This window comes from Myiozetetes cayanensis, unplaced genomic scaffold (assembly GCF_022539395.1).
Source record: "Myiozetetes cayanensis isolate MyiCay16 unplaced genomic scaffold, myiCay2020 scf5-8, whole genome shotgun sequence".
NCBI lineage: Eukaryota > Metazoa > Chordata > Aves > Passeriformes > Tyrannidae > Myiozetetes > Myiozetetes cayanensis.
This window is the reverse complement of record NW_026087742.1, coordinates 77,879,102-77,903,290: the sequence shown is the minus strand read 5'-3', so window position 1 is coordinate 77,903,290 and position 24,189 is coordinate 77,879,102. Positions and strand designations below refer to the sequence as shown.

General features: G+C 36.3%; 1 protein-coding gene across 6 annotated transcripts in view; it reads right to left on the bottom strand.

Moving 5' to 3' along the window:
- Positions 1-24,189, bottom strand: part of PCCA (propionyl-CoA carboxylase subunit alpha) — a 302,390-nt gene that overhangs the window by 132,655 nt on the left and 145,546 nt on the right. For all 6 annotated transcript variants that reach the window (XM_050332062.1, XM_050332060.1, XM_050332063.1 and 3 more), the window contains 5 exons: positions 23,288-23,431; positions 21,464-21,538; positions 16,764-16,832; positions 15,912-15,987; positions 4,982-5,092 (listed from right to left, as the gene is read on the bottom strand). In XM_050332062.1, coding sequence (XP_050188019.1) covers positions 4,982-5,092; positions 15,912-15,987; positions 16,764-16,832; positions 21,464-21,538; positions 23,288-23,431 — 475 coding nt within the window. The remainder of the gene's footprint in view (positions 1-4,981; positions 5,093-15,911; positions 15,988-16,763; positions 16,833-21,463; positions 21,539-23,287; positions 23,432-24,189) is intronic.

Here is a 24,189-nt window from a genome sequence, read left to right as displayed (position 1 = left end):
AAAAATTGAAAGCAAAATGGGTAAGATGGAAAGTGTAATGCATAATTCAGATCCATACCAATGCTGGCAACGTTTAATATCATTCCTAGGTTCTGTTTTGGCTCAAGTTTTTTCCCAATGGATTTTGAAGCTGACCACCACAGGTGGCATGTATACCAGGTAGGCTGAGGCAGAAAAAGTTGAATATTATTAAGGGTTTAATTTCTTGTGAAGTCGAGCAGAGCTTTGTTCCACACAGATGGTCACAGTAAAAGACAGACAATACTGTCTGTGTAAGCAATCTCAAACCATTCAGAATAGTGAAGAAGTACATCTCACAGAACTCATGATCACTTCTAAGATGGAAGCTACAGTACACAGAAACAAAACCTCTACTATTTTGCATTACAATGAAATTAGTGACACACAAGAAATGTTTTTTTGGCCTCACCTACCAGAAAGAAGCCAAATAAACTGTTAAGTCAACTTCTTTACAATCCAGTAGCTTCATAAAATGAAGACAAAGATTAGATTCCAATGAAGAGGAAATACATAGAATGAACAGCAACCATCCTCTCTCTTCTAACAGAAACACAGACAGGGAAAACTGCATTTCAGCCCCTCCACATAACAGCAAAAGTCTCCAGACTTAAATTTAAAAGTCATATTTGCAGTCCTAATTCATCTAAATAGTGCTTTTGCTCATAAGAGAATCATGGAATGACTGAGGTCGAAGGGATCTTAGGAGGCCTTTAGTTTATTCACTGTGTGTCCCCCTTCCCACCAAGCAATCTCAACACCAAATTCAGAGCAGGTTCCTCAGAGGTTTGTGTAGTCAGGTCTTGAAAATCTCCAATTTATGACCACTGACTCTTGCTGTGCTACTCATTGAAGAGCATGGCTTCATATTCCTGGGAACATCCTCTGAGATCCTAGGAGGTTGTCATTAGGTCCACCCTAAGCTTTCTTGTTTCCAGGCAAAACAAGACTGGTTGTCCCAGATGCTCCTTACAGGTTGTCTGTTCCAGTCAGTACCACCCTTGTGGCTTTCCACTAGACTTACTTTTTTTTGTTTGTTTGTTTATTGCCATCTTTCTTACAACATGAAGGGGTTAAAACTGGACAGAGTCCTCCAGAGGTGGTTTAGTTAAGCGCTGAGTTGAGCAAAGTAATCATTTCCTCCTATGACAAACATAATGTATCTAAAAGCCTTCCCTCATACACAGTCTCTGGAAGCAATACAGCATTTCAGGAGAGAGGTGCTTCCTCTTTATTCTTTTCAGTATAGGAAATATAAAGGATTAACCTAAAGGATTGTCCATCAGTATTTCTGCTCTTCCTCTCCACCCAAGTGAAGTAAACATGCTAGAAGAGGGGAAGTAAATAATTCTCTGGTTTTGGGTTTGTTTATGTTTTTTTTACTTTGCTCTAACTTTTGTGATAGTCTCTTGGAAAACACCTCATTTTTCATTTGTACATGATGCATCTCCCAAAGAGACTGATGATATATTTGAGATATCATTTAATAATCAGAAAGAGTGGAACATGAAAAAAAAAATCTCAATATTTAAAAGAGATATCCAGACAAATATTAACAGTGAAACAGACTGAATTGCATCATCTGATGAACAGGGTACTAAACTAAGGATCCTTGAGTTTAATTTGTTGTTTGTCAAAAGATACCTCTTGCATCTCTGTGAAAACAGAGATACTTTCTGTGCCCATAAAATAGGGATAATAGATAGTATAGTTCCTTTCTCACCAGGAAGGTTTGGAAGTACAGTCTTCCCAGGTTGTTTGGAAGCTGTGAAAGGACAGTACATCTGACTCCTGCATGGTTGGCAAACATTTTTTTCCATAAGCAAAGTGTTTGGAGACCACTCTAAGACAAATGTATTTGTGTCACCTGACCTAATTAGTGTTGCTGCACCCACCCTCAGATCTGCACTCCTCCCAAAACAGGCACGTGTGCTCAGAGCAATAATCCACTATAGTTAACCCACTGCCAGCCAGTGCTCTGGCCATCCACCCTCACAGAGACAACAGAAGCGGATGACAGCAGCTGCTTTCCCACACTAATCATACTTTGCATAAGGTTCGTTTCCACACAGCTATTATTTTACAATAACTTGCAATAAAAAAAACCTGGTTTTGTTAATGACTGTTTACTTAAGGAAGAAAGAGTTAAACTCTAATCATGAAAATTCCTAAACATTCCCATTCTAGATGTAATTTGAAGTGGGCATCGCAGGTTAATGGAAAAGCAGCCAAGATACTTCTAATAATTCATTTTAGTAAAAGTCTTCTAATAAGGCATTTATAACGGACCCCTTGAAAACGAGACTGGAAAACAAAGCATTTCTTGTTTTACTCTCAAGACTTAAGTTAGTATTTATATTTGAAGAAAAATGCACATAAGAAATGGGCCAGTACTTCATGCAGTCACCAGAGAGAACACAGCTGACATTCATTACTTATCAATGCAGACCAACAGTGGCAGTTGTACACTTTACAAAAGAAACACACCGAATTGCGCTCAAGCATTAATACACCACACATCTCTACTGAAATTGTTTTATTTCTTAAGTTGTCCAAATTTAAAACACTTCTGGTATAAATTCCTACTGTTAACAACAGCACACATTTCCAAATCTACACTGGCTACGCATTGCTCTAATTTTTCAGATTATTCCAGATCTTTTTCTACAGCTATCATCTTTTATAAACAATATTAATATATATGAAGCTACTTAAGTTTTCAAATCCTCCTACCAAAGTTTACCCTGGGTACTTATAAACTTAGTTGAAGTGAGTAGAGAACTTAAATGTAAAGTTAATTTTTGCCTTTGCTTCTGTTGCTAAGCCTCTACTGACATCCTGCACCCTTGCCTGCCTTCAGCAGTTCCCATTTGAGTCTGTGGATTTGTAGAAATATTTTTTAATAGGTACTTAAAAAAATGTCCTTGAATTCAACTCACCAATTTTTTTTTAAGTCAGAAGTCTCCAGTGCAGAACTACATCATTGAAAGAGCTATCAATTACTTTGGTGAGCTTTGAACCAGTATTCATGACTAAGTACTCCTGATTTGAAATACAATGCAATACATGCATTTTTCAATCATTAAGTAGGCTAAGGTATGCTCACACTTGATATGTGGAAGGAGATGAGTAAGACTTTTCAAACAGCAGGAACAAAGTCTGGTCATTTCACACGTCCCATCTTTAAGTTTCTACTCTTAACTGTCATAATATCTCTTCTTGTGTCTTCTGGTGTCTACAGCAAAAGCATATCTTTAAGAATCTGTTAATACAATACTAGTGGTTTATGTTTTTATTGTTCCTAGTTGAGTCTCAGGTGAGGCCCCCTCATAGCACAGTATGGACCTATCTGATACCTTGCATCCTTGCCTTTGTCCTCTATTCTCCTCTCCCCATTCCTAGCATGCCTCTGACTTTGCACATCCACCAAAATTCACCAGATTCACTCACAAGATAAATCAACCCAGGAAGTCACAAAAAACCTACCCCAACAAAAGCAGCAACAGTAAAAAAAGATGCAGTTTTTATGGCGGTTTAGAGAACTGAATCTGCTCAGGAAAAAGCCTGAAGAGTCCCAGAACATGAGATTCTGTACTGAAGTGTCAGGGAAGGGAGAGAGACCAGTTACAGCAGCACTATGCCTTCAGAGCAGGTGATGAGAGTACCCTTGAGTCTATGCTGGATGGAAGCCAGCTGAGTTACCCCAAGATTAGTTAAGTACACCTTAGCAAAGGAACTTTTCAGCTTGAACCATTGTAAGCTTACTGCCTCTCAAGGTGGACTAAGGCCTGGTCTCAGTCAGGAGCCAATAACAAGCTGGACACATTAATTCCACATGTAGGACTGTATTACACACAGAGTTGCCAATTACATCATGATATAAAGTAGTTCTGGTGCAAAGATTAGTCATCCACGAACTCACAGTCCTGAGGTAAGAAAAATCTGTTCTGCTTCTTAATGAGACTAGAATTTGGCAAGGTGCCAGTCATGTCCAGTGACTGCCAATCTGGCAGTGCTGTCTCCAAAGTGAGATGAGGGTTCTGTCACATTGGATTAATGACGAATGGACGAAAAAGAATCTCCGTGGGATTCATAAAGGATCCATGAATGATAAACTATAAACATTGTCGTCTTTTTTTTTTTTTTTTTTAAATAAGGAAGATGTTCTGCATGATGAATGCCAGCAGAGGTGAGAGATTCGTACGGAAGGACTGAGTCTCTGACCACACAGGTCAAGAAAGCATCTAGAGCAGAGTGGCTAAGAGAGAAGACAATCTTTTAAAATTTGATCCTTGTGAAAGGAAGCTAGTCTATTTGTTTACTTATTTTTATATGAATTGTTGTTAAACATTTTTGAAACAGAGTAGTTTGGGATATTGTAAAGAAACATTTGCATTTGTGTTTATGTTAACTAGTGTAGAAGTTAATAATTTCAAGGTGATGCCCATTACTGCGTGTAATGAGTAATAAGACCAGATTACTGAAATACTCTGATAAAATGCCAGATCCTCCAGAGAACGTTACAGTGAAAACAAAAAAGATGCCAAAAGGCAACTCTGAAGATGCTGCACAAACTCAGTGAAGTAGCAACAGTGCTGAGTAAAAAGAAACTTTATCTGACTACAGTTAACAGTAGAAGCACTGTTCTGTAATGAAGCACAATAGCATGGCAGAATTGAATTTATGTTTATTTTACATATTTCTTATCATGTACAAATTGTTTTTCATGACTTTGGGTGTATTTCACTTACTAGGAGTATGTATTTTGCCTTCTTGAAAATAAAAACATTATTTCAGCTATGTTATGCGTTATTTAATAACTCCAATTGTGTGTATGCACAGATACATTTGAGGAAAAAGTAAAGACTGATTTGGGAACATTATCAGTCTAAAAATATAAAGAAAGAATAATCAGAAACAACACTGCTCAAGAAAAAAAGAAACATTTCCAAATAGAACAAACCTTTGAAACCATCAGGATAGACTTCAGGAAGGAATTTAGTGCTGATGTCTCCTTGAACAAAGCGTGGGTGGATGATCACTTCTCGCAGTAAAGAAATATTGTGAGCCACCCCTGAAAACAAAAAGCAAATCAATACAAAATCAGATAACAATTATCACAAGTTACATTAGGAAACAATTTACAAAAATATGAACTCTTTTTCTGGAATAAATACTTGTTCACAACTTTGATACCATAGTACTGATGTAATCAATACAGATTTACCAATTTTGTTTCACTCCTGCCTCAAGACCCCCCCTCTTAAACTCTCAGTTTAATCAAAGTAAACAATCTAAATTTTCACCTCATGAAGCCTAAGTCAAACACCTAGTTAAATCAAGGACACTAAGCACAGCCAAGAGACTTTTAGTCCAGTTCCCCTTTAGCACTACTCCGTGACCCTGTTAGGCATTTGGCTCCCCCCCCCAAATTATTTCTTTAATTTAAGAATTATGTATTATAGAGGCTTTATAGCCAGCTTTGTCCTTTAATTTCTTTGAATATTATACTACTTTATTTTTTCTGAACTTCCTCATCTCTTTTCATTCCACTTCTCAGCCTGCCTCCTCTTTTTTCTATCTTTCTTTCCCTTCTTTTCACCTATTTTTGTAACCAACAAAGAAAATCAACTTCTAACAAATGCAATCTAAAGCTACACAGCTCAAAGTGCCAATCTAGTACTTGCACACAAAACAGTTAAGTCCACTGCCCCTTCCTCACAGATGAGTAAAAAGATTAACCTTCTCAGAGAGGAAAGGAACAAACCATATTCCATTTCCAGCTTAGGCTGGAAAAAAAACATAATGAGTAGGTGTCAGTACAAGGTATGTACTCAGGATAGTTACCGCTGGAAAAAAGATTGCTAGGGCAAGATTTTGGAGACAGTGAAAATGTTCAAAAATGGATTAAAGAAACACCTGTCAGGACCAGGTATAGTTGGTATACCCTTAGTTCAGACAGTGGGACTAGATGACTATTTTTTGTTGAATAACTTTCATGTAACTAAGTTAGTAACTTAAAGCTAAACTGCACTTTGCCAGAAGTACTTGCAATTTAATACTGAATATGATGGTCATTAAAAGACATTTCCCTGTAATACTAAATACAAGGAAGACTTAATAGGAATTTGGAGAGGAAAGGTGGTGGAAAAAAAAATCCCTTGAAAAAAAATCTCTAGATCATTTAAATTGTCTTCTCCTTAATGCAAATAATTTTCAAAAAGAAGGTACTTTCTCTTCAGAGAGTAGCACACAGGAAGGGAAAGTTTAAGATAAAAAAAGTTTCAGCTAAGAAAACCACCATCTTTATCTCACTCTCTTCTCAATTTTAGAAAGAGACTGAACAGAAAACCTGAAGAGCCATGAGAGTTCAACCCCAGTATGATTATACAGAATAACACTGGCTTATAAACATTAATATTTCTTTAGGGAAGCTGAAATAGATATCCAGTTCAGGAGCACTGCATGTGTGGCTGCAGGTGTTGATCTATTCCAGGTATGGATAAATGAGGAAGCTGCTATGGGAAAGAGGTTATCCAACCTCAGCTGTGAACATTCTCATCCCTCAGGAAATACAAAGTAATTTACATTCTTTCCTCTCAGTGTCAGAGGAACAGGTAACTCCAAATCACATTGCGTTTGCCAGGTCACATGAACTTTGGCTTTAGCTGCACACCATGAAGTAGAAAATGCAGAGCACATCACAAAACAGTTTATCTTGTAAAAATCTGTCTGCACATTCAGATCTCTTGTAAACCACAAAATTCTCAACTTCAACTTTAGATATGCTTACTTACAAGTTATTATGATTGTGATTACATGATTATGCTTAATGATGACATGACTCAAAGTTATTTGCACTTTTTTCTAAAAGCTCTAGTTTTATATAACTTTGAATAAGAACTCATTGTAAACTCAAGTATTTCAACTGTAAATTAAGTTACATTTGGATTTTTTCCTTTATCAAGATCTCACCAAAGCAAAGACAGTAGTAGCACAGCAAATGCAAAGTGCCGTGGCTACAGAAGGAAATTCTTTTGCCCTTCTACTTCTTGTATTTTTCCAGTTTAGAAGCACGAACATTCTTGTTATTTTATATGCAGACCTGCTCTAACAGTTTCAAAGCTTTTTTCCCCTACTAGTCTGCTGGTGTGAATTTTCAAGCTCTATGTGTGGCCATCACTGAAACCACTTTCAACACACAGAGTCAGTCTCACTGAATCATGAAGTCACAGCTTTAAAGACTAGTTCATGAGCCATTAAGTAGCACATTATGGAACCAGTTCAATGATGACACGATAAAAATTTTTCCATTTGATTAAAAGATCAGCCTCCTTCTGCTGCCTGCAACATAAACAAACGTTCACAGACCCTGATTTCATAAACACTGAATGAAACACTGCATCTCCACTAAGCAAAAATATTAAAAATATTATGCTAAATGACTATAACTCAGAAACAAAGAACGTCTGTCTTTGGCTGTTACAAATTCCCCCCAAAATTTCCAATTTGAATAGTAAGTTGAAATATCAGAGACTTCATCTATTAAGCACAGATTCAGGACTAATTCAAAGATAACGAGGAGCTTTTCAACACTGCCCAACTTTGAATCCAGGATTTAAACACGCTACAATGTGTAACCAGATCATCTCACATTTTTCTTTCCTTAAACTGCTATAAGATCCCTGGTGAGATGATGGCTGATGACAGATGACAGAGCTTATTGTCTCAACTGACTGCCCAAAAAGACCTAAAATCAAGAAAGTACTGTGAATATTTTTAATTATTTCCAACTCGTGTGCACCAAAAAAGCAGAGGCTTCTGTAATGTTTTTAACTCCAAAATTCCTCTAATAAGTTCAACAGACAAGCCTAGGTGCTTGGGAAGCAATATGACATATATTTTACATACACAAATTAAAAATTTAATACACAAGTTTCCCTTTAAAGTATCACGAAAGGCTATCTTTATCAGTCCCTGGGATCATTATGTGACCAATGACTGCATGGTTGATCTCCTTCTCAAGACTGAGTTGATAACTTTAGTGATGTTCCAAATCATATGGTTTCTAAAAAAAAAAAAAAAGAAAAAAAAGAAAAAGAAAAAAAATACCAGTGTAAACCTTCAGAAGTCTAGAAGTTTTAGATTTGCAATTTAGCGTGACCTCTGTCAAAGTTCATAAGGTCTCCATCTGTGTGTAAGTAACTGCTAGGCTACAGAAATATGGACCCCTAGAGCAGCTTGCTCCTGACTACCTGCTGCTTCCAAAACACTGGCCAGACATTAGCCTCACACTCTCACAGGATCAAACAGAGGCTAACAGGCAGTGCTTATTTCATGCAAAGTTAGACACTAAACTGAAGTATATTGTATTTATGTTGCAGCGGTTTTCAGGGAATTTTGCTTTTTCTTGACCAGGTCTACAGTCTGCCAGGAACAAAATCACATTTGTTAGCGTGACAAGCCATGACATTTTCAACAAACAAACAAAATCCTAAACTATATCAGTTTATTTCCCCCAGAAAACAAAATTTCACTTCAGCATCATCTTTTTTACATTAAGACTGATGCAGAACTGCAGTTACAGTCTTTCCTTTAAGTCAAAATATAATAAAAAATAATAATCACTGCTCCTTGTACCTCTACTTTTTCATTTCACTTGGTTGTATTCTTCATAACACGTTACATCACTAGAAGCTGTGTTTAAGATATACTTCTTGGTTTTCAATTTTTACACATCATTTTCCAGAATACATTTCTAAAGGAGAGTACACCAGCATTTAACTTCTGGAGATCTAATGAAATTTTTTAAAACTATATATTCGTATGCTCTATATAGAATACATATCCTGAGGTTCCATTAATTCTCCAGTTAAATTGTAGTTATTGCCTAACGAATACAGGAACACACTAAATAATCACACTGTTCCCCGAAGCTTATTAGCAACCCCTGTTTGAAGAAGACCTCATTAAAAAAAAATAAATTAGAATCAGAAGAAATTACTCTCCATACTGCCTACCTCTATCTTGCCTCCTTTCCTTCCTCATTCTCTGCCTTAAAAACTCTGCTAAGTATACTAGATTTTTCATTAACTTACAAAATGTAGCCTAACTCCTAAGCCGTCCTCATAAGAAAACACCAAGACAACAATAAGATCAATTTTATAGAAAACTAATTTTATAGTAGGTTTATAAAAAGGATATCACATCACACTTTTACTCACTAAAAATCAGAAGTTGGAATGCCAAGGCACAAACCATAAGCAATGTTTTCACTATAAATATTTACTGACACTAAACATATTCAGTGTTGATTAGCCTTTTTACAGTATTAAGCTTCTGTCATCTTGATGCCTGCAAACACAAATCTGCATTTATCCACGTAAACTTAATTGGAGTACTACATGCCTTTCTGTAGATAAGCAGTTGAACAGACTTAACTTGCTAATAATTTCAAATTGTGCTAAGTGGAACAGAAGTAACTTCATTTGCATACATACTGATTGCAAAACCAACATGTGGAGTAGAGTATTAGAGGTTTCTCTTTTTAAAAATCCAGCAAAGCTAAATTATCACTCAGCAATTTAAATGCTCATTAAGAATAAATGTGATGAAGCTTAGAAGGCATTCTGTTTCTATAAACAACATATTAAAAAAAATTATTACATGACTGTCCACTTAAAACAAGAACATTATCTGATTTGCACAGACTACAAAAACATCACTTTCAACACATGAACTTCTCAAGTCCATTATTACCACCCAGCTAGCCTCCACGTTTGCAAGTCCAAAAGTTTTCATAATATTCCCCCAAACCCTCAACATTCAACTTTTTAATCATCTTTCAAAGCTTGCGTTTTGCTGCAATTCACTTCAGAGCAGGCTATATGCGTATGAAGTCCCATTCCAAAAGCGAGAAAAAAAAGGGACGTTTAGCTTTGTCATTTTAATACATAAACATCCACATAATATTCTTACATCTGTATCATTACACCACTGACCCTCAGAGCTGAACATGTATTTCAATTAAAACAATAATTCTTTCAGATATTCAAGTCTGGAGATCACAGAACTCAGAATAAAGGGGAGAAGAAGAGGGGTAAAAGTAGATAATGTATGGTAATATCCTACTCTAAAAAAACAAGTTCAAACTGAAACTAAATCTTGTACTCCATGTAGTTCTAAACTTCTTAATAATAGTAAGAAGACCATTACTTACAGGGTTAGCAAACACATATGAATGTTTGAATCAGTAGAATAATTGGAAGAACAAGTTAAGCAGGCTTTGTCAAGAACAAGTGAAAGAAAATGAATGGCCGTTCTGCCATCATCCTCTCCTCAGCCATCCCTTTACTCTAAAGATGGGGAATAGAACACTAGGACAACTTTACATCTAAGTGCCATACCTAGAAATAACAGCACTTGTCTTTTAATGCCTCCTCACCCTGGCACGTTGCATTTCTCATTTTTCAATGTCACAAGTCTTTTTTCCTTAATGTAAGAGAAAAAACACACACACAAACAAACAAAAACTTACCTGACAGAAAAGATACCTTATTTTTCTATTCTGCACCAATAAGACTGCCTTCCTCTTTTACCTGATCAGCCTGTACTTCAATTGTTCTTCCCTCTTTCTTTTCCATAGGACAGCAGTAATCTATAACCCTTCCTAAACTTAATAATAATGGTCAGTCACTTAACACCATAACATTCCACTGACAAGTTGCCATTCCCACTCCTTCCCTTGTGACTGGCTTAAGAAAAGAAGAAACAGAAGCAGTATCTTCCCTCATGCTAGCATCTGAACTCCAAGCTGATGCTACTAAGCATCCTGAAATGGTCCTTTCTAATGATTTCAACCTAAGCTTGTTTCTTTCCCGTCTCCAATTTCGGTTTCCACACCAATACACTTGGGAACCTGCTGGTCGCTATTGCAAGGGTGAGAACACAAATACTCTTGCAGAAGTACCAGTATGTTACCTCTGCTGTGCAAAAAAGTTCAGCTGTATGACCTCTTGCAGTACTTTTCAAAAGCACAACCAGAAAAAACAAGGCTCATTTCTTTTTTTAAGAACAAACACTACATGCAGTTTTTGCAGTTAAACAGGCTTACATGCAAAGATTGTTTTGTTCACAATACCAATGAGCACACTTGCTACTTCCACGGGATCAGAATACAGGAGAGTCTAAAACTTACAAGTATGCTGCCATTGAGATAAACCTTCTAACTTAAAATCATTCAGTACTTTATGATGTTTGGACCTAAAATAAAGTTTATCGTGAAAAGTTTTGTACCTGAAATTAAATTATTTGAAATATACTATAAAATACTAAAATTAAAGTTGAGGGCTTTTTCTTGTGCTCTAGGATGACCCAGGGAGGTTGGACCACACGACCTACTGTGGTCCCTTCCAACCTGACCCATTCTGTGGTTCTTGGAAAGCCAAGACCTTCTCAGAACATTGAGCACAGCAATCTTATTCCTCCCAATTAATGTTTACAGTTGCCAAAATGCAAGAAAACAGTTCTGCTGCCACTGTTCTGGCAGGTCTCCCCTCATATCAGAGTTAACTTCTATATTCCCCTTCCCCTCAGACATTCACCACAGTTATTTACCACTTTTCTGTTTTCTATTCTGTGTTTGCTCTTTTACCATATGCTGGAAGATTCTCCATTCCCAACTAGTGGCTCCCTTATTTTCACCTCATTTCTACTCCTTTTTGCTCTATCTGCTGCTTATGCTTTCCTCAGATGTTCCCTTTTCCACTCTTCTTTCTCTCAAATGGTCTACTACATTCCTCTCTCCACACAGCAAGCAGGACCTCAACAGAGAACAGCTGACTTGACACAAAGACTGTTGATTTCATGTTACTGCTTTACATTTGAATGCACAGGGAAGATAAAGAGCAAACAGAGGTCAAAGGAAAGATTACAGGAATCTCTGCACTCAAGGACATGAACTATCTGTCCATCAGACCTCTAGTGAATTAAGAATCAGTTCTACTTGCTGCATGAGCATAATCATTTCTTTCATCTAAATAAATAAAAACAGTATTCATAAATAAAACTTTCCAGAACTTCATACTGGATTTTATCTATGCCTTTGACAAGGTGGTGTTAGGTCAAAGGCTGGACTAAATCTCAGAGGTCTTTTCCAACTTAGTTGATTCTGTGAAATTAACACATTATGCAGTATCAGAAAATATATGAAAAATGCATGCTAAAATTTTAGAAAAACTGAGAAAGAAATGATACCATATCATGTTTACACACACAATAGATACATTGAGAGGCATTCTTTCAATACCCTGTTTCTGTTGTTCAAATTAAACAGAAAAGCAAAACAAAGTTTCTGAAAAAAGTATCATAAAATAAGAGAGATTAACTACTAACAACAGTCCATGCTCACAGGAAACAATTCATGCCTCATCCTGATAAGCAGCAGTGCCTCTGTGCTTGACTGGCATCTCAAACTTCTGAGTATTCACAAATTCTCCAGTAACCACTGGACAAAACAAGAAGCATATCTTCTTGAGACAAATGTGGGTTGGACCCTTAACATGAATCATCCCTGAACTACACTGGAAGACCCAGAGATAAAAATGCTACCTACTTAGATCCTTTCTCATTCAGAAGTCTCAACAGAGGAGTCAGTTGCAGTCAGAATAATTTAGATTGTAAAGAACCTCAAGAGATCATTTAATCCAACACACAACTGAAAGAAGTGCCATCCTAGACTTTCATCTACTCCCATTAATAACAATGGAGATATTATACAGGGGGAAAAAGATGGAGATTACATTCCCATGACCACGTTTAATCTATCTTGACTCAGTCTTGAGTTAGTCACACTTTCAGAATCTACTAACAAACAGACTATCTTATTTCTTATTTCAGTGTATACAAGTTGTCACCAGTCAAAAAGGCAACAGGCATTTTCAGGGCACAGTATTGTTGCAAATATCCCAATTTCATTTATTCAACATTTATAATGAAGATACTGTTATTACAGATACTATATGATGCAGCCTTGGTTGGTTAAGTCAAATTCTGCTTAAGTCTGCTTTCTTTACAAATATTAGACTATTTTTTTTAATTTAATTAATTTCCTTCGTGATGTTGTCAGGTAGATCTAACTGGGAAGGACAATTAAACCATGAATTCAAGGCCAGGTACTATCCAGTCCTAAAAAACAAAGTCAACAAAGACTGTAGTCTGAGGACTCATTCCCTGTAAGCTGAATGGAGTTAAAAAGGAATGAGGTAACTTGTGGATATCCTAAAGTCACAGCAGTAGAAACTGAATGTTTGTTCATACAGCAGAGTTAAGTCCTTGCATTTCAGACTGCCAGCATGTCTCAACTCAGCCTGAATGAGTCACCCTCCTGGAGGGTCACTGTGCTACTTCAGTGCTGGACTCTCTAATGGGACTGCCATGAATGATATTATACGGTGGCATTTGCTCCAAGAGGACACTTGTCTTCTAAGAACTGGGTAAAAACCACTGATTTCTCACAGGTCAGTAAGCAACCATCAAAACAGTAGTGACTAAAAGTCCTTACCAACTTTTCCCTGCTTTGAACTGGTGACACAGAAGTGATGGGAAAGACTCCATCCTCCATTAGCAATCCCTAAGCTACCCATTACATGGTCCTTGACCTGCTACCCAGTCACCCTATCCCATTCCCACCCTGTGTGAGTGAACAAGCATCTTTGTTTACAGAAATTGCAATCCTTGGGAATTTAAATCTAAAATTCTCACAGTGTACATTACCGTTACAACTGACACTGAATTCAGCTGGTATTACTTAACTAATAATGCTTTGTAACTCAGAAGAGACTTGTAACTTACAGGGAAAAAACACACTGTCTCTAAAACACAATGCAAACATAAATGCTGCTTCCCAGGAAATCAGGGGGGCAAGAGGGCTGTGTTCAGATACAGGAATCTAGAGCACGCTATTCATAGGAAGACTACAGTAATCTCTAGTTATTTACAAGCTTGCTATTCAAACATAAAACCAAGTAACTTCAAAACAAGATTAAAAACTATTCCGTGCCTTTTACTACTAACAAAAACTCTGTTATGGACAAAGGTTCATGTAAGGCACTTTACATAAGATCAAGGTGGTTTAATACTGTGTTACATACCACCTAACATTTTAAAGTAAAAACATGCACAACGGTTTTAGAAAGAAAATTCTGCACACGTCAATGCAGTTTAGAATATTACAGATTGAACAGTTTCTACTAATGACACTATCAAGAATCATTAGGCAAAAGATACGTTAATATCCACAACTTTTCCAGTTCAAGTGAACACTGAGAAGAAACTACCATCATGTTTAAAGCTACATAAAAATCCCATTGGTTTTCAAATGGAAACCACTAGCCACTATAAGTAAAAATGTGTTCTGAAAATTCATCTATTTTTCAAACCTATGGTACATATAATTTTGTGCTCTGCAGTACTTTAAAAAAAGAAAACATTCCCTCCTTGTAGTCCATTCATTATCTCTTTCAATATATTTAATAGATGAAGAGCTTTTTTCAGACAGAAATACTACAGAGATATCAGACATGAACACTTAAATGCATACATGCATACTAATAAAAAGACTGTAAAAACCTCAAGAATACAAATTAGTACTCTTTTGGTGTAAAGAGTCATATCCTTTAAAGGATATGTATGTATTAGCTACATACACATCTGTGTAAAACACCTAAGCACAAATGATCAGTTCCATCTCACATTATAGCACACAATAAAAAATTATGCTTCCCACACAATTGCAATATTCTCATTAAATATAATACCTCCAAGCATCACTTGCTATTAATGCAACTCAGTGTGAATCCAGAGCCTGTCTCTGCTAAAAACAACACCAACAAAAAACAACTCTAAAAAATCCCACCTCACATCAGTCAACTATAGGGGTATAAATTTCTCTGTCATATAAATTTACTCAGCTGTTATACAGCAGGGGATTACATCAGCACATTGTACTGCAATAGCCTAATGGCTCGAGTTGCACCAGTAAAAACCCATTTTAGAGTTAGTAGTTCATTTACAATGGCTAATTCTACCATGTATCGAGCTACACTGCGGTAGAGGGCTGTTCATTTTCCCCTAGATATATAAATCTCTCAAGTATGACACGGCATCTGTAGTATTCAGCAGCCAACATTAAAGCCAAACCAAGTTTTACCGAAACTTTACAAGAATTTCTACCTCTCTTATCCTGAGTTGTCCTTCCTACTTTCTATTAGGAAGACCTAAAGATTTTTCCCACACAAACCATGATCTCCCTCACTAAAACTTAAAAGGAATGAAAGTGGTCTGGGCTGATTCATCCCTGCTGCTTGGAAAGGCTAGAAGAACAGCTACATCTCCTATGCAGTCAGCCAGCAAGAGCTGAAACACATGCTGACCAACAGTCTACATCTGTATTTGCCCAAACCTAAACAATTACCTTGAAAATAAGAAAAATATATACATACACAGTCAAATACTGCATTGTGATAACTACAATCAATATACTAAACTCCTATAAAATGGCGGCTACTTTAAATTTCTTACAGTACAGTGGCCTTTCTCCCCCCACTACCCAACATAATAAATCACTTATATGCTACCATTCTGCGAGAACTATGACTTTAAGGAAATTATTAAATATTTATCTCATAATATTCAAGTTAAAAAATGGAGGAGAAAAATGAAGTCTCTTTAGAGTTGATGTATCTTCTCAGCTTAATTAACACAAGCTTTTCCAGTTTTAATTTGCACTTAAGAAGCAGGAACTTTACTCAATTTGCTAATTACTACATTTTCAAGCTGTTTTCTTGAAATAGATGACGGTCTATCACTCTAGGAATCCAAATTTCTCTAGTTACCTCGAATTACGTAATTGTCCAAAGCCTCTTCCATTCTTTTCAGTGCTTCAGCTCTATTAGAGCCATAGGTAATCAGCTAACAAAAAAAAAAAAAAAAAAAGGTATTTACATCACCTAGAAATAAAATGTTTGTCTCTACAATTTGAATAGCATTTAAAAATGAAAATTATTTGCAGAACTTCTGCAGTCACAAAACCATTTCTTGCACATTAGTGCATCTGTGCTTCAGAGGCTCCCTGAAACATCAAGAAAAAACTGAGATATTTTACCCATTCACATAAAGAAGGTCAATCACTTTTCCTTCATACAACTTTAAGCATCTAAACAAGCTCTCAGAAAAATCAGAGCAAAGGTTCAATACTCAAGTTGACTCTCCTGACTCCTAACGCCTAACCAACTTCAAAGATGTAATTTTTTTGACAACTGAACTCTGACTATAATGTCTTATTTTAATTTTACCAATATGTTACTGATGAATAAGAACTAGGAGACACCATCAACCATTTCTTTCAATGCTTCTTTCTGGAAGCCAAAATCATTGACATTTTCGTCCCGGTTAGACTATGTTAACAAATGGCTGGTGTTTAAATTAGAATCTTTTTAATAGTTAGAAACTACAAGACAAATAAATTACAGTGTCAAAAGGTAAAAATAATTTTATTTAGAAGTGATACTAAATTTCCTCCACTGCACAACTTCCTTCACTTCTTTTATATTCCCTTGAGGCATGTTATGCCTGGCACCTTCAAAATACTGATTTACCAACCCTTCAACATGCTCTCAGTTAAAAGATCCATGTATAGAATTACTGTTTCATACCTTTACAATACTGAAAAACAATAGTCAACTCACTTTTGAGATCATGGGATCATAATAAATGCTAATATCACTTCCTTGTTGTATTCCACTGTCAACACGTACCTTCAAAAAATAAGAAGTAAAAATAATTACATATTGGTGGGGAAAAAAAAAATTTCAACCTAAGGATCAAATCTACCCATCAGCCTTACAACAAACACCCACAAAGCTTATCAGGTACATTTTTACCTCTGGAAGAACTAAAATAATTATTTGTTTTTCAGAGAACCTGGGAAGAGGGAAGGGAAGCTTTTTCCTCCACCAGGAAGACTTGAAAATTATTCTCTTCTTCAAGAGAAAATTTACTGCAATCTTCAGTCGATAGTCAAAATTCTCTTTTGTTCTCTGTAACTCACAGTAAACACACGAAGTTTGATCTAACAATTTAGGCTGTGTTACACATTAGCTTCAACTCTGAACATATCCAATTCTGATTTACTCCCTGTAATAAAATACACTTGTAATTATTTTTCTGACTGACACGTGGCATGAAGGATGACCCTTATAATCACACCCTTTCTGCATCTATATATAATCACATTCCTCATGTTCCACTACAGCTCTTCCAAGGACTTCAGTAGGAATAGAAGTAGAGAGCATTCAGCAGGAACTTTGGAGTTCTGCTTTATCAGCTCCATAGGAATACTGATCCTGTGGTTTTCATGTCTGTAACACTTTCCTTCTCTGCCTCACCCTCTCAAACGTAAAACATTTTTTTCTGTTGCTGTTGTTCCCCAGAGGCTTTAATGTTTACACAGCTTTTTCCATGGCTTTGCTTTGTAAGGACACAGCCCCAATTAAAGCTCTGATTCTGCATTATTCGTGGAAAAAAATAACACAAGTTCAAAAATTTCTTTTGAAGAGGCTGATTGCTGTTAACCAGCCAACAAGTTAGTTAGTATATTGCTGATTCTTGTTTTCATCTCTCAGTTTGAATTCATCACTGTAACAATGAGGTTAGCCATATAAAACTTTTCAAATGAGCCATTTCTGGGGAATAAATATTTATTAAATTGCTGCTTTTGAGCAGTGGAATCTGAAATATTTTTTAAAAAACAATCAAAATAACTCTAGAGTGATAAACACATTCTGGGGATCATCAGGATGGAGGGCTCTAATCAAAGCTGTTGAAGCAGCAGGGATCCGATACACCGCATTGTAAAGGGAGTGGGAAAGAGGGTCCTGGAATCTCACTTAAATCTTCACCTGTGGGAAGGAACCTTTGTAATAAACAGCAGCTCATCTGTCTGCAGCAAGGCAGGAAAAGGTCAATGCAACGGCTGTTAGGCCTTTAATATTTTAATTTAGGCAATTATCAAGGGACCACATGTAGAACCTCTTGTCTACAGAATCCACATGAGGGCATGATGATGACTCTATTATCCAAGTGACATAAAAAGATACCCTAGCAGGTGTACTCACTTTCTTCAGTAAGAAACACTCTCTGACTAGTTTTTAGGACATTACTTTAGGAAGAAACCTGCTTATTCATAAATTTGTATTTATATATTTATGCTTACATATTTATACATCATTTCTTCTTTATTTGTGTTTGTTTAGCATATTTATTCATATGTAAAGGCAGTGTTGTTTCTCTACCACTTTAATCACACCTTATCTGAAAGTGTTTATCCTTAACTGGACTCCCCCACTACTTACATGAGGTACATTTAACATTAGCTACTGATAAGAAGGTAGTTCAGACATATCAATATTACAGAAAAAACATGCAGTGCATATCTTAGCTTCCTTTCTTCACACTTTTCCCTATGTAAAATATCCTTAAAAAGTTTAAAATTCTTTATAAAATATTGTATAATTTCCTTAAAAAAAAAAAAATCTGGAGTCCTTTGTAGAAGTTTTATTTTCAGAAAATAAACTCAAGATGACTGAAAAAAATTACAGCATAAAAGAAATAAATTTATACCATCTTCAGTTCTCCCTGTGGTGCTTACATTTTCAGAGCCTGGTAACAGTAGGTGATTTTATAAACTATATGGTGTGACAGAACTTAATGAATATTGGATGAAAAAGAAACCCTAATTCAATAGATACTCACCATAATGTGCTGAACTTGATAAACAATAGCAATATTTACTAAACCTCCAGCATTTACTTCTGCTTAGCACACTTCCTTTCTTTTACTCACTGTTTAAAATATCAAGGAAAGGTTAGGGTTCAAGATCCTGCTCTATCCTAGAAGCTCACTTCCTATTGCAGCCCCAACACTTTGCTGTTGTATTATCCTTATGTGTTATTAGAGTAAGACAACAGAAAAATGAAAGATAAAAAATGCATAAGAGGTTAAAAAAAAAAAAAAGCATAATCTGTGTCTCAGTCCTGCAATGAACTACTAGTACATCAAATTCCACTTAGGAATACCTACAGATTCTACTATTTCTCAACTCTTTGCTATATCTAAGAACTTTTTCTTTCTGTTAAGAGCCATTAAAATACCAGACTGCTGATCATACCAGCAAAGAGCGATGCTGGAGCTCTCCTGATATGGTAGGAGCACTGAACATCAAAAATCACTACCATAGGACAGGGGTTTGTTTGTGGTCACTTATCTTAAGCCTCCTTACCAAAGACAAAAAATGTTTGGTATTTATGAGTACCAAGTTCTGAAGAAACTACAGACTACATAACAGAAAAACAGCCAGGATATTCCTCTCTCTGGCTAAGCAACAGCCCTCACCAGCCACATACACCAGTTTCACCAGCATGAGCAGTTGACACACAGGTAAACAATCAGAGCTAACTGGAGACACAGAAGAAATGAATTGCAAATACATTTGGCAATACACTATTTATAAGCTGAACTCACTGTGACACACCACAAATCTCCACTAATTTTTCTCAAGCTAAATTGTTGACAATTGTAAAATCTTGAGTGCGGAAAGTAAACACTGTGGCACACTGGGCCTGTAACACTGAACTTTTTTAGTCATTTTAATTTTGTTCTTAGCAGCATGACATTCTCAGGAGAGAAATTAGTTCCACAGTGGCAGAAATATATGTATTAAGACACCAAATCATGAGTGTCTACATAAAAATAGTTGTTCTATTTTTAATACGACAGTAGAAGAGGAAGAGAACAGCCTATACACTCCATATGAGCTCCTCAAACCATTGCTCTGAAGCCTCCAGTGTAATTAAAATCTCTTTCTTTGGTACCACGATGGACCACGAGAAGCAATCAGGCATCTCCCACCCTTCATTTTCAATTCACCTCTCCCCCTAAGCACAACTCCCAGCCCACCCCGTCTACCTGACAAGTGACAGCCCAATCTGATTAAATGCCTGCAAGGGAGGGGACTCATGGGCCTCCATGACAGGCCAAAAGTGATCACCATGGAGATACATAATTACAGCTGTCAACGCATCTACTGTCCTGCTGGCATCAATTTGATTGCTCCCAGCAATAATGATAGACAAAGCTTAGTGTGCACTCTCCTACACCCAATCACTTTATCTATTCCGTGGTCCATTTAGCTGACATGCAACATTCACACAAGCAAATAACAGCAGTAAGCAGAACATTTAAGGCATTTTAATTGTTTTTTCTTTGTATGGATGGCTTACAAGCGCAAATGTTATTACATAAAACTCCTGCTGCAGCATTAATTGAAGAAAGATTTGGTGGGACAAAGACTGTAGGGGGTATAGTTTGTCCATTATCACTTGTACTTTCAACAGGTCTCACGTTTGGAAAATTGCAAATTGCAAAAACTTGCAAGGGCAAAATGTTTGACATCCTGTTAGCTATTACAACATGGTGAAAACTTCTAACAACCACTGGAGTATTCATTATAAATTCTTATTAAATACACTCTTTATTTCATTAAAAAGAAGTTTAGATACATCCAATGATACCTTTTTCCCTCATCTCCTCTTTAAGAGTACATAATGGCTTTTAGATCTTCACAATTTTTTTCTGCTTTCGGACTTTGAACACAGCATGAAGCCTTAAAGACCAGAAAGGGTCAGGTCCCTTTGGAAAGTACATGGGCAAAAACAATTTAGAAAGCAAAATAAATCATATATCCAATAACATCTCCACATTTAAGATTCCTCCTGTAATCTTTCACTATTTTCCGTGCAAGCAATCAGACTGAGTAATTGTATTCACAGATGGTACAATCTCATCATTCCACTGACACAGTGTCATGTATATGTGCACTTAGATTACCTTGATTTTACAGAAAGGCCTTTAAACAGCACAAAACATTGTTTGTTCAACAGCTATTCTGTATAGTTATACTGTATCCTGAAACACGCAATAACCACTGCATGAAACTCATCTTTAACATCTACAAAGCTAAACAAAAAGCACTGGCAGCTTCTCACCGGTGTCCCCATTTCTCTATGCTTAAAGAACTGACTCAATATTTCACTGTCCTTTCAAATGGCCACACTATTTTTACTAAAACTGTGTTTGAAAGTTACAGAACAAATTATTTCAACACATAATGATTTCTTGTTACACTCAATTTGATTATTTTCAACTAAGTTTGGAACTGCACAGTTTTAAGCAGTTTTTCAGATTGAACAAATCAGTTTTGCTATGTCCTATCCCCTCTCTGGCAAAAAGCTAGAAAAAGAGACTGATTTACAAAGCCACTGAGTATTTATAGTCTCTGCCTATAAGAGAGAAACTCAGCATCTATGAAAACCAGAACCGAGTTACTTACACTTGGCACATGCAATGGTTCCTGATACTGAGACAGTTTACCAATGGATGGCAGGCCAAAAGATTTGTAGGGGTCCTGAAATAAAATTCAACAGGAGAACGCATTAAGCTTTTACAGATGTGGAGCAGATAATGTTAAAAAGCTTGAAGTAACAAAAACTGCTACTGGAATGACTTTGTTTTCTTCCCCAGAATTACTTGTGTTGAAGAATATTTCTTCATCCATCTGCCCCTGCAACTCCAAAGAGAAATGGAAGCATATAAATTCTCTTGCATCAGTCAAAAAGCATGAAAGAAGTGCTCTGCACACAGTTAGAGTACACCACTACAACAAAAGACGAAAAGATGACATTTTCATTAGCTACACTGTGCCTTGGAAGAAGGATGGGAAAGTATTCAGAATGGTGGGGTGGAGAAGAGATAAGAAAAAAATTTCAGAGATAAAAAGGGACATTAGAAATTCAATAATCTTAAGAAATCAAACCAATCTTTATGCCTTTGGAAATCTCCTACGTAATGCAACATCATTTTAACATATAAATGCAACATTATTTTAACACATAAACTTAATAATAATAATAATAATAATAATAATAAATACATGGCCTACAGAATTACCAAATTCATGGCAACGTAGTTGGATTCATTACTTCTAATTGTGAGGGGATTCAGGTTGAACAAAAAAAAAAGGTCCAGGCATCAATTAATTACTCCAGGGTAAAGCCTACTAATACTCAGAACAGCTTCCATGCTAACAACAGGGTAAATACTTATTCTTTATCAAAATAGTTTGCACAACTTGTAATCAGTAGAACAAGTTGAAAGATTATGTGCCTGCCACAAAGGGGGGGGGGAAGTAAAATAAGATGTTCTAGGTCTGAAAAGTCACAATAGTTAAACAAGAAAAAACGTCTAAAAATGTCGAGTAATTTTTGAAAAGCAGAGCTACCTAAAACATTCCTGAAACAAAATTAAGAAAGGTAGGCATTATTTTCCAGGCTCCATCCCTGGCAGTGTTCAAGGCCAGGCTGGATGTGGCTTTGAGCAACTGGGTCTAGTAGAAAGTGTCCTTGCCCACAGCAAGAGGAGTGGAACTAGATGATCTTTAAGGTCCGTTCTAACCCAAACCACTCTGTTATTCTATAATTTTTTTCACCTAAGAAATCTTGATTTCAAGTATCAAAAATGACAGTAAAAAGACATTACCTTTAAATGTCCTAAACTTTTGATTGAAAATGGGTTTTAAATTTTTGTAAGCTTATTTAAGATGAGATAGAGAGTCACATCATAATTATAAAGTTATTGTTTTGGAATGTACTTTGAAAGTTTGTCTATAACCTGTAGTTTCAGCAGATGTGTAGCTTGCTTTTCAACAACCTTTCACAAAGTTTTAGTAAAACAACAAAAATTACATAAGACGTTGAATTTCAACTGTCTTTTGAAGTCAACAAGTTTCAGATTTCAGTCAAAAGATTTCACAAACCTGGAAACAGTAGTTAACCATAGGAAATAACTCCAGCAATGCATCATTAAATGTGAACAGAACATACAGGTTTATTTCTAACAACATTTACTCACTTATCTCTTTTACCATTGTTAATTTTGATTATCAGAAAAAAAGCTCTGTTGAAATACACACCATATTTTTATTTAAAAAATAACAACTCTACAATTCTACAAAACCTCCTTAACCATTCACATTACATGCTCTAAATCATGACTTTCATATGATATTCCTTGACTTCACCTTGGCATCTATCCACACCTGGGTATTATTACGCCACAATTCAACCACCTACCCTCCTCCCCATTACCACTCATTTACCTCAGCATAAACTCGACATTCAACCGCCCAGCCGTTGATGGGAATATCAGCCTGTTTGTGCCTGAGAGGGTAACCCTTAGCAACACGGATCATTTCTTGGACTAAGTCCAGGCCGGTAATGCATTCTGTGACGGGATGTTCAACCTGCAAGGTCAAGAACTGTCAGTCAGTAGGTAACAAAAAACAACAACAACAACAAAAAAGCCTCTCTGTAAACAAACACATATAAACAAGAAATTTGACCAGCCAAAGAACAAAGAATATGCTTATGTTTTGCTCTTTTTCCCAAAAAAAAAAATTCTGCTTAAACTCCAGCAACCACCATCTTTGCAGGGGAAGGAAAAAAAAAAAGAAAAAAATTAGCAGACTACAATAACTAGGAGCAGCATACAAAAGGAAAACTAGAAAGGTCACCTAGAAGGATTCAGGAGTTTGCAGGTTTTGGGGTTGGGGATTTTTTTTCATTTGTTTTACAAATTCAAATGCAGCTGGTGATGATGAGTTAATTTTTCTTTGTTTGGAAGCGTTTCCTATCCAATTTTGTTTTGAAGAGACTCACACTGTAGCCATAATAGTACTTTAACTGAAAATCTCAAAGTAGCTAATAATCAACCCATTCTGCTACACATAACATAGCACAAACAAGAGCCACTTACAATTTTCCATAGAACTAGCCTACCCTAAATCTCACCCATTCGCCTGCTTTCACTAACCTGTCCTGACAAGCAACCAGATTAGCGTAATCTTGCATCAGCGCAGTGTAGCAGAAATGAGCAGATGGATCCTTCAATTTTTTTTCCCCCTCCAGACTTATCTGTTTAGTGCTTAGCATGCACAATAGCTGGGCTGGACCAGCAGAGTCGCTCTGCGCTCTCAGCAAATTGCCGCTAACGGCTTTGGAT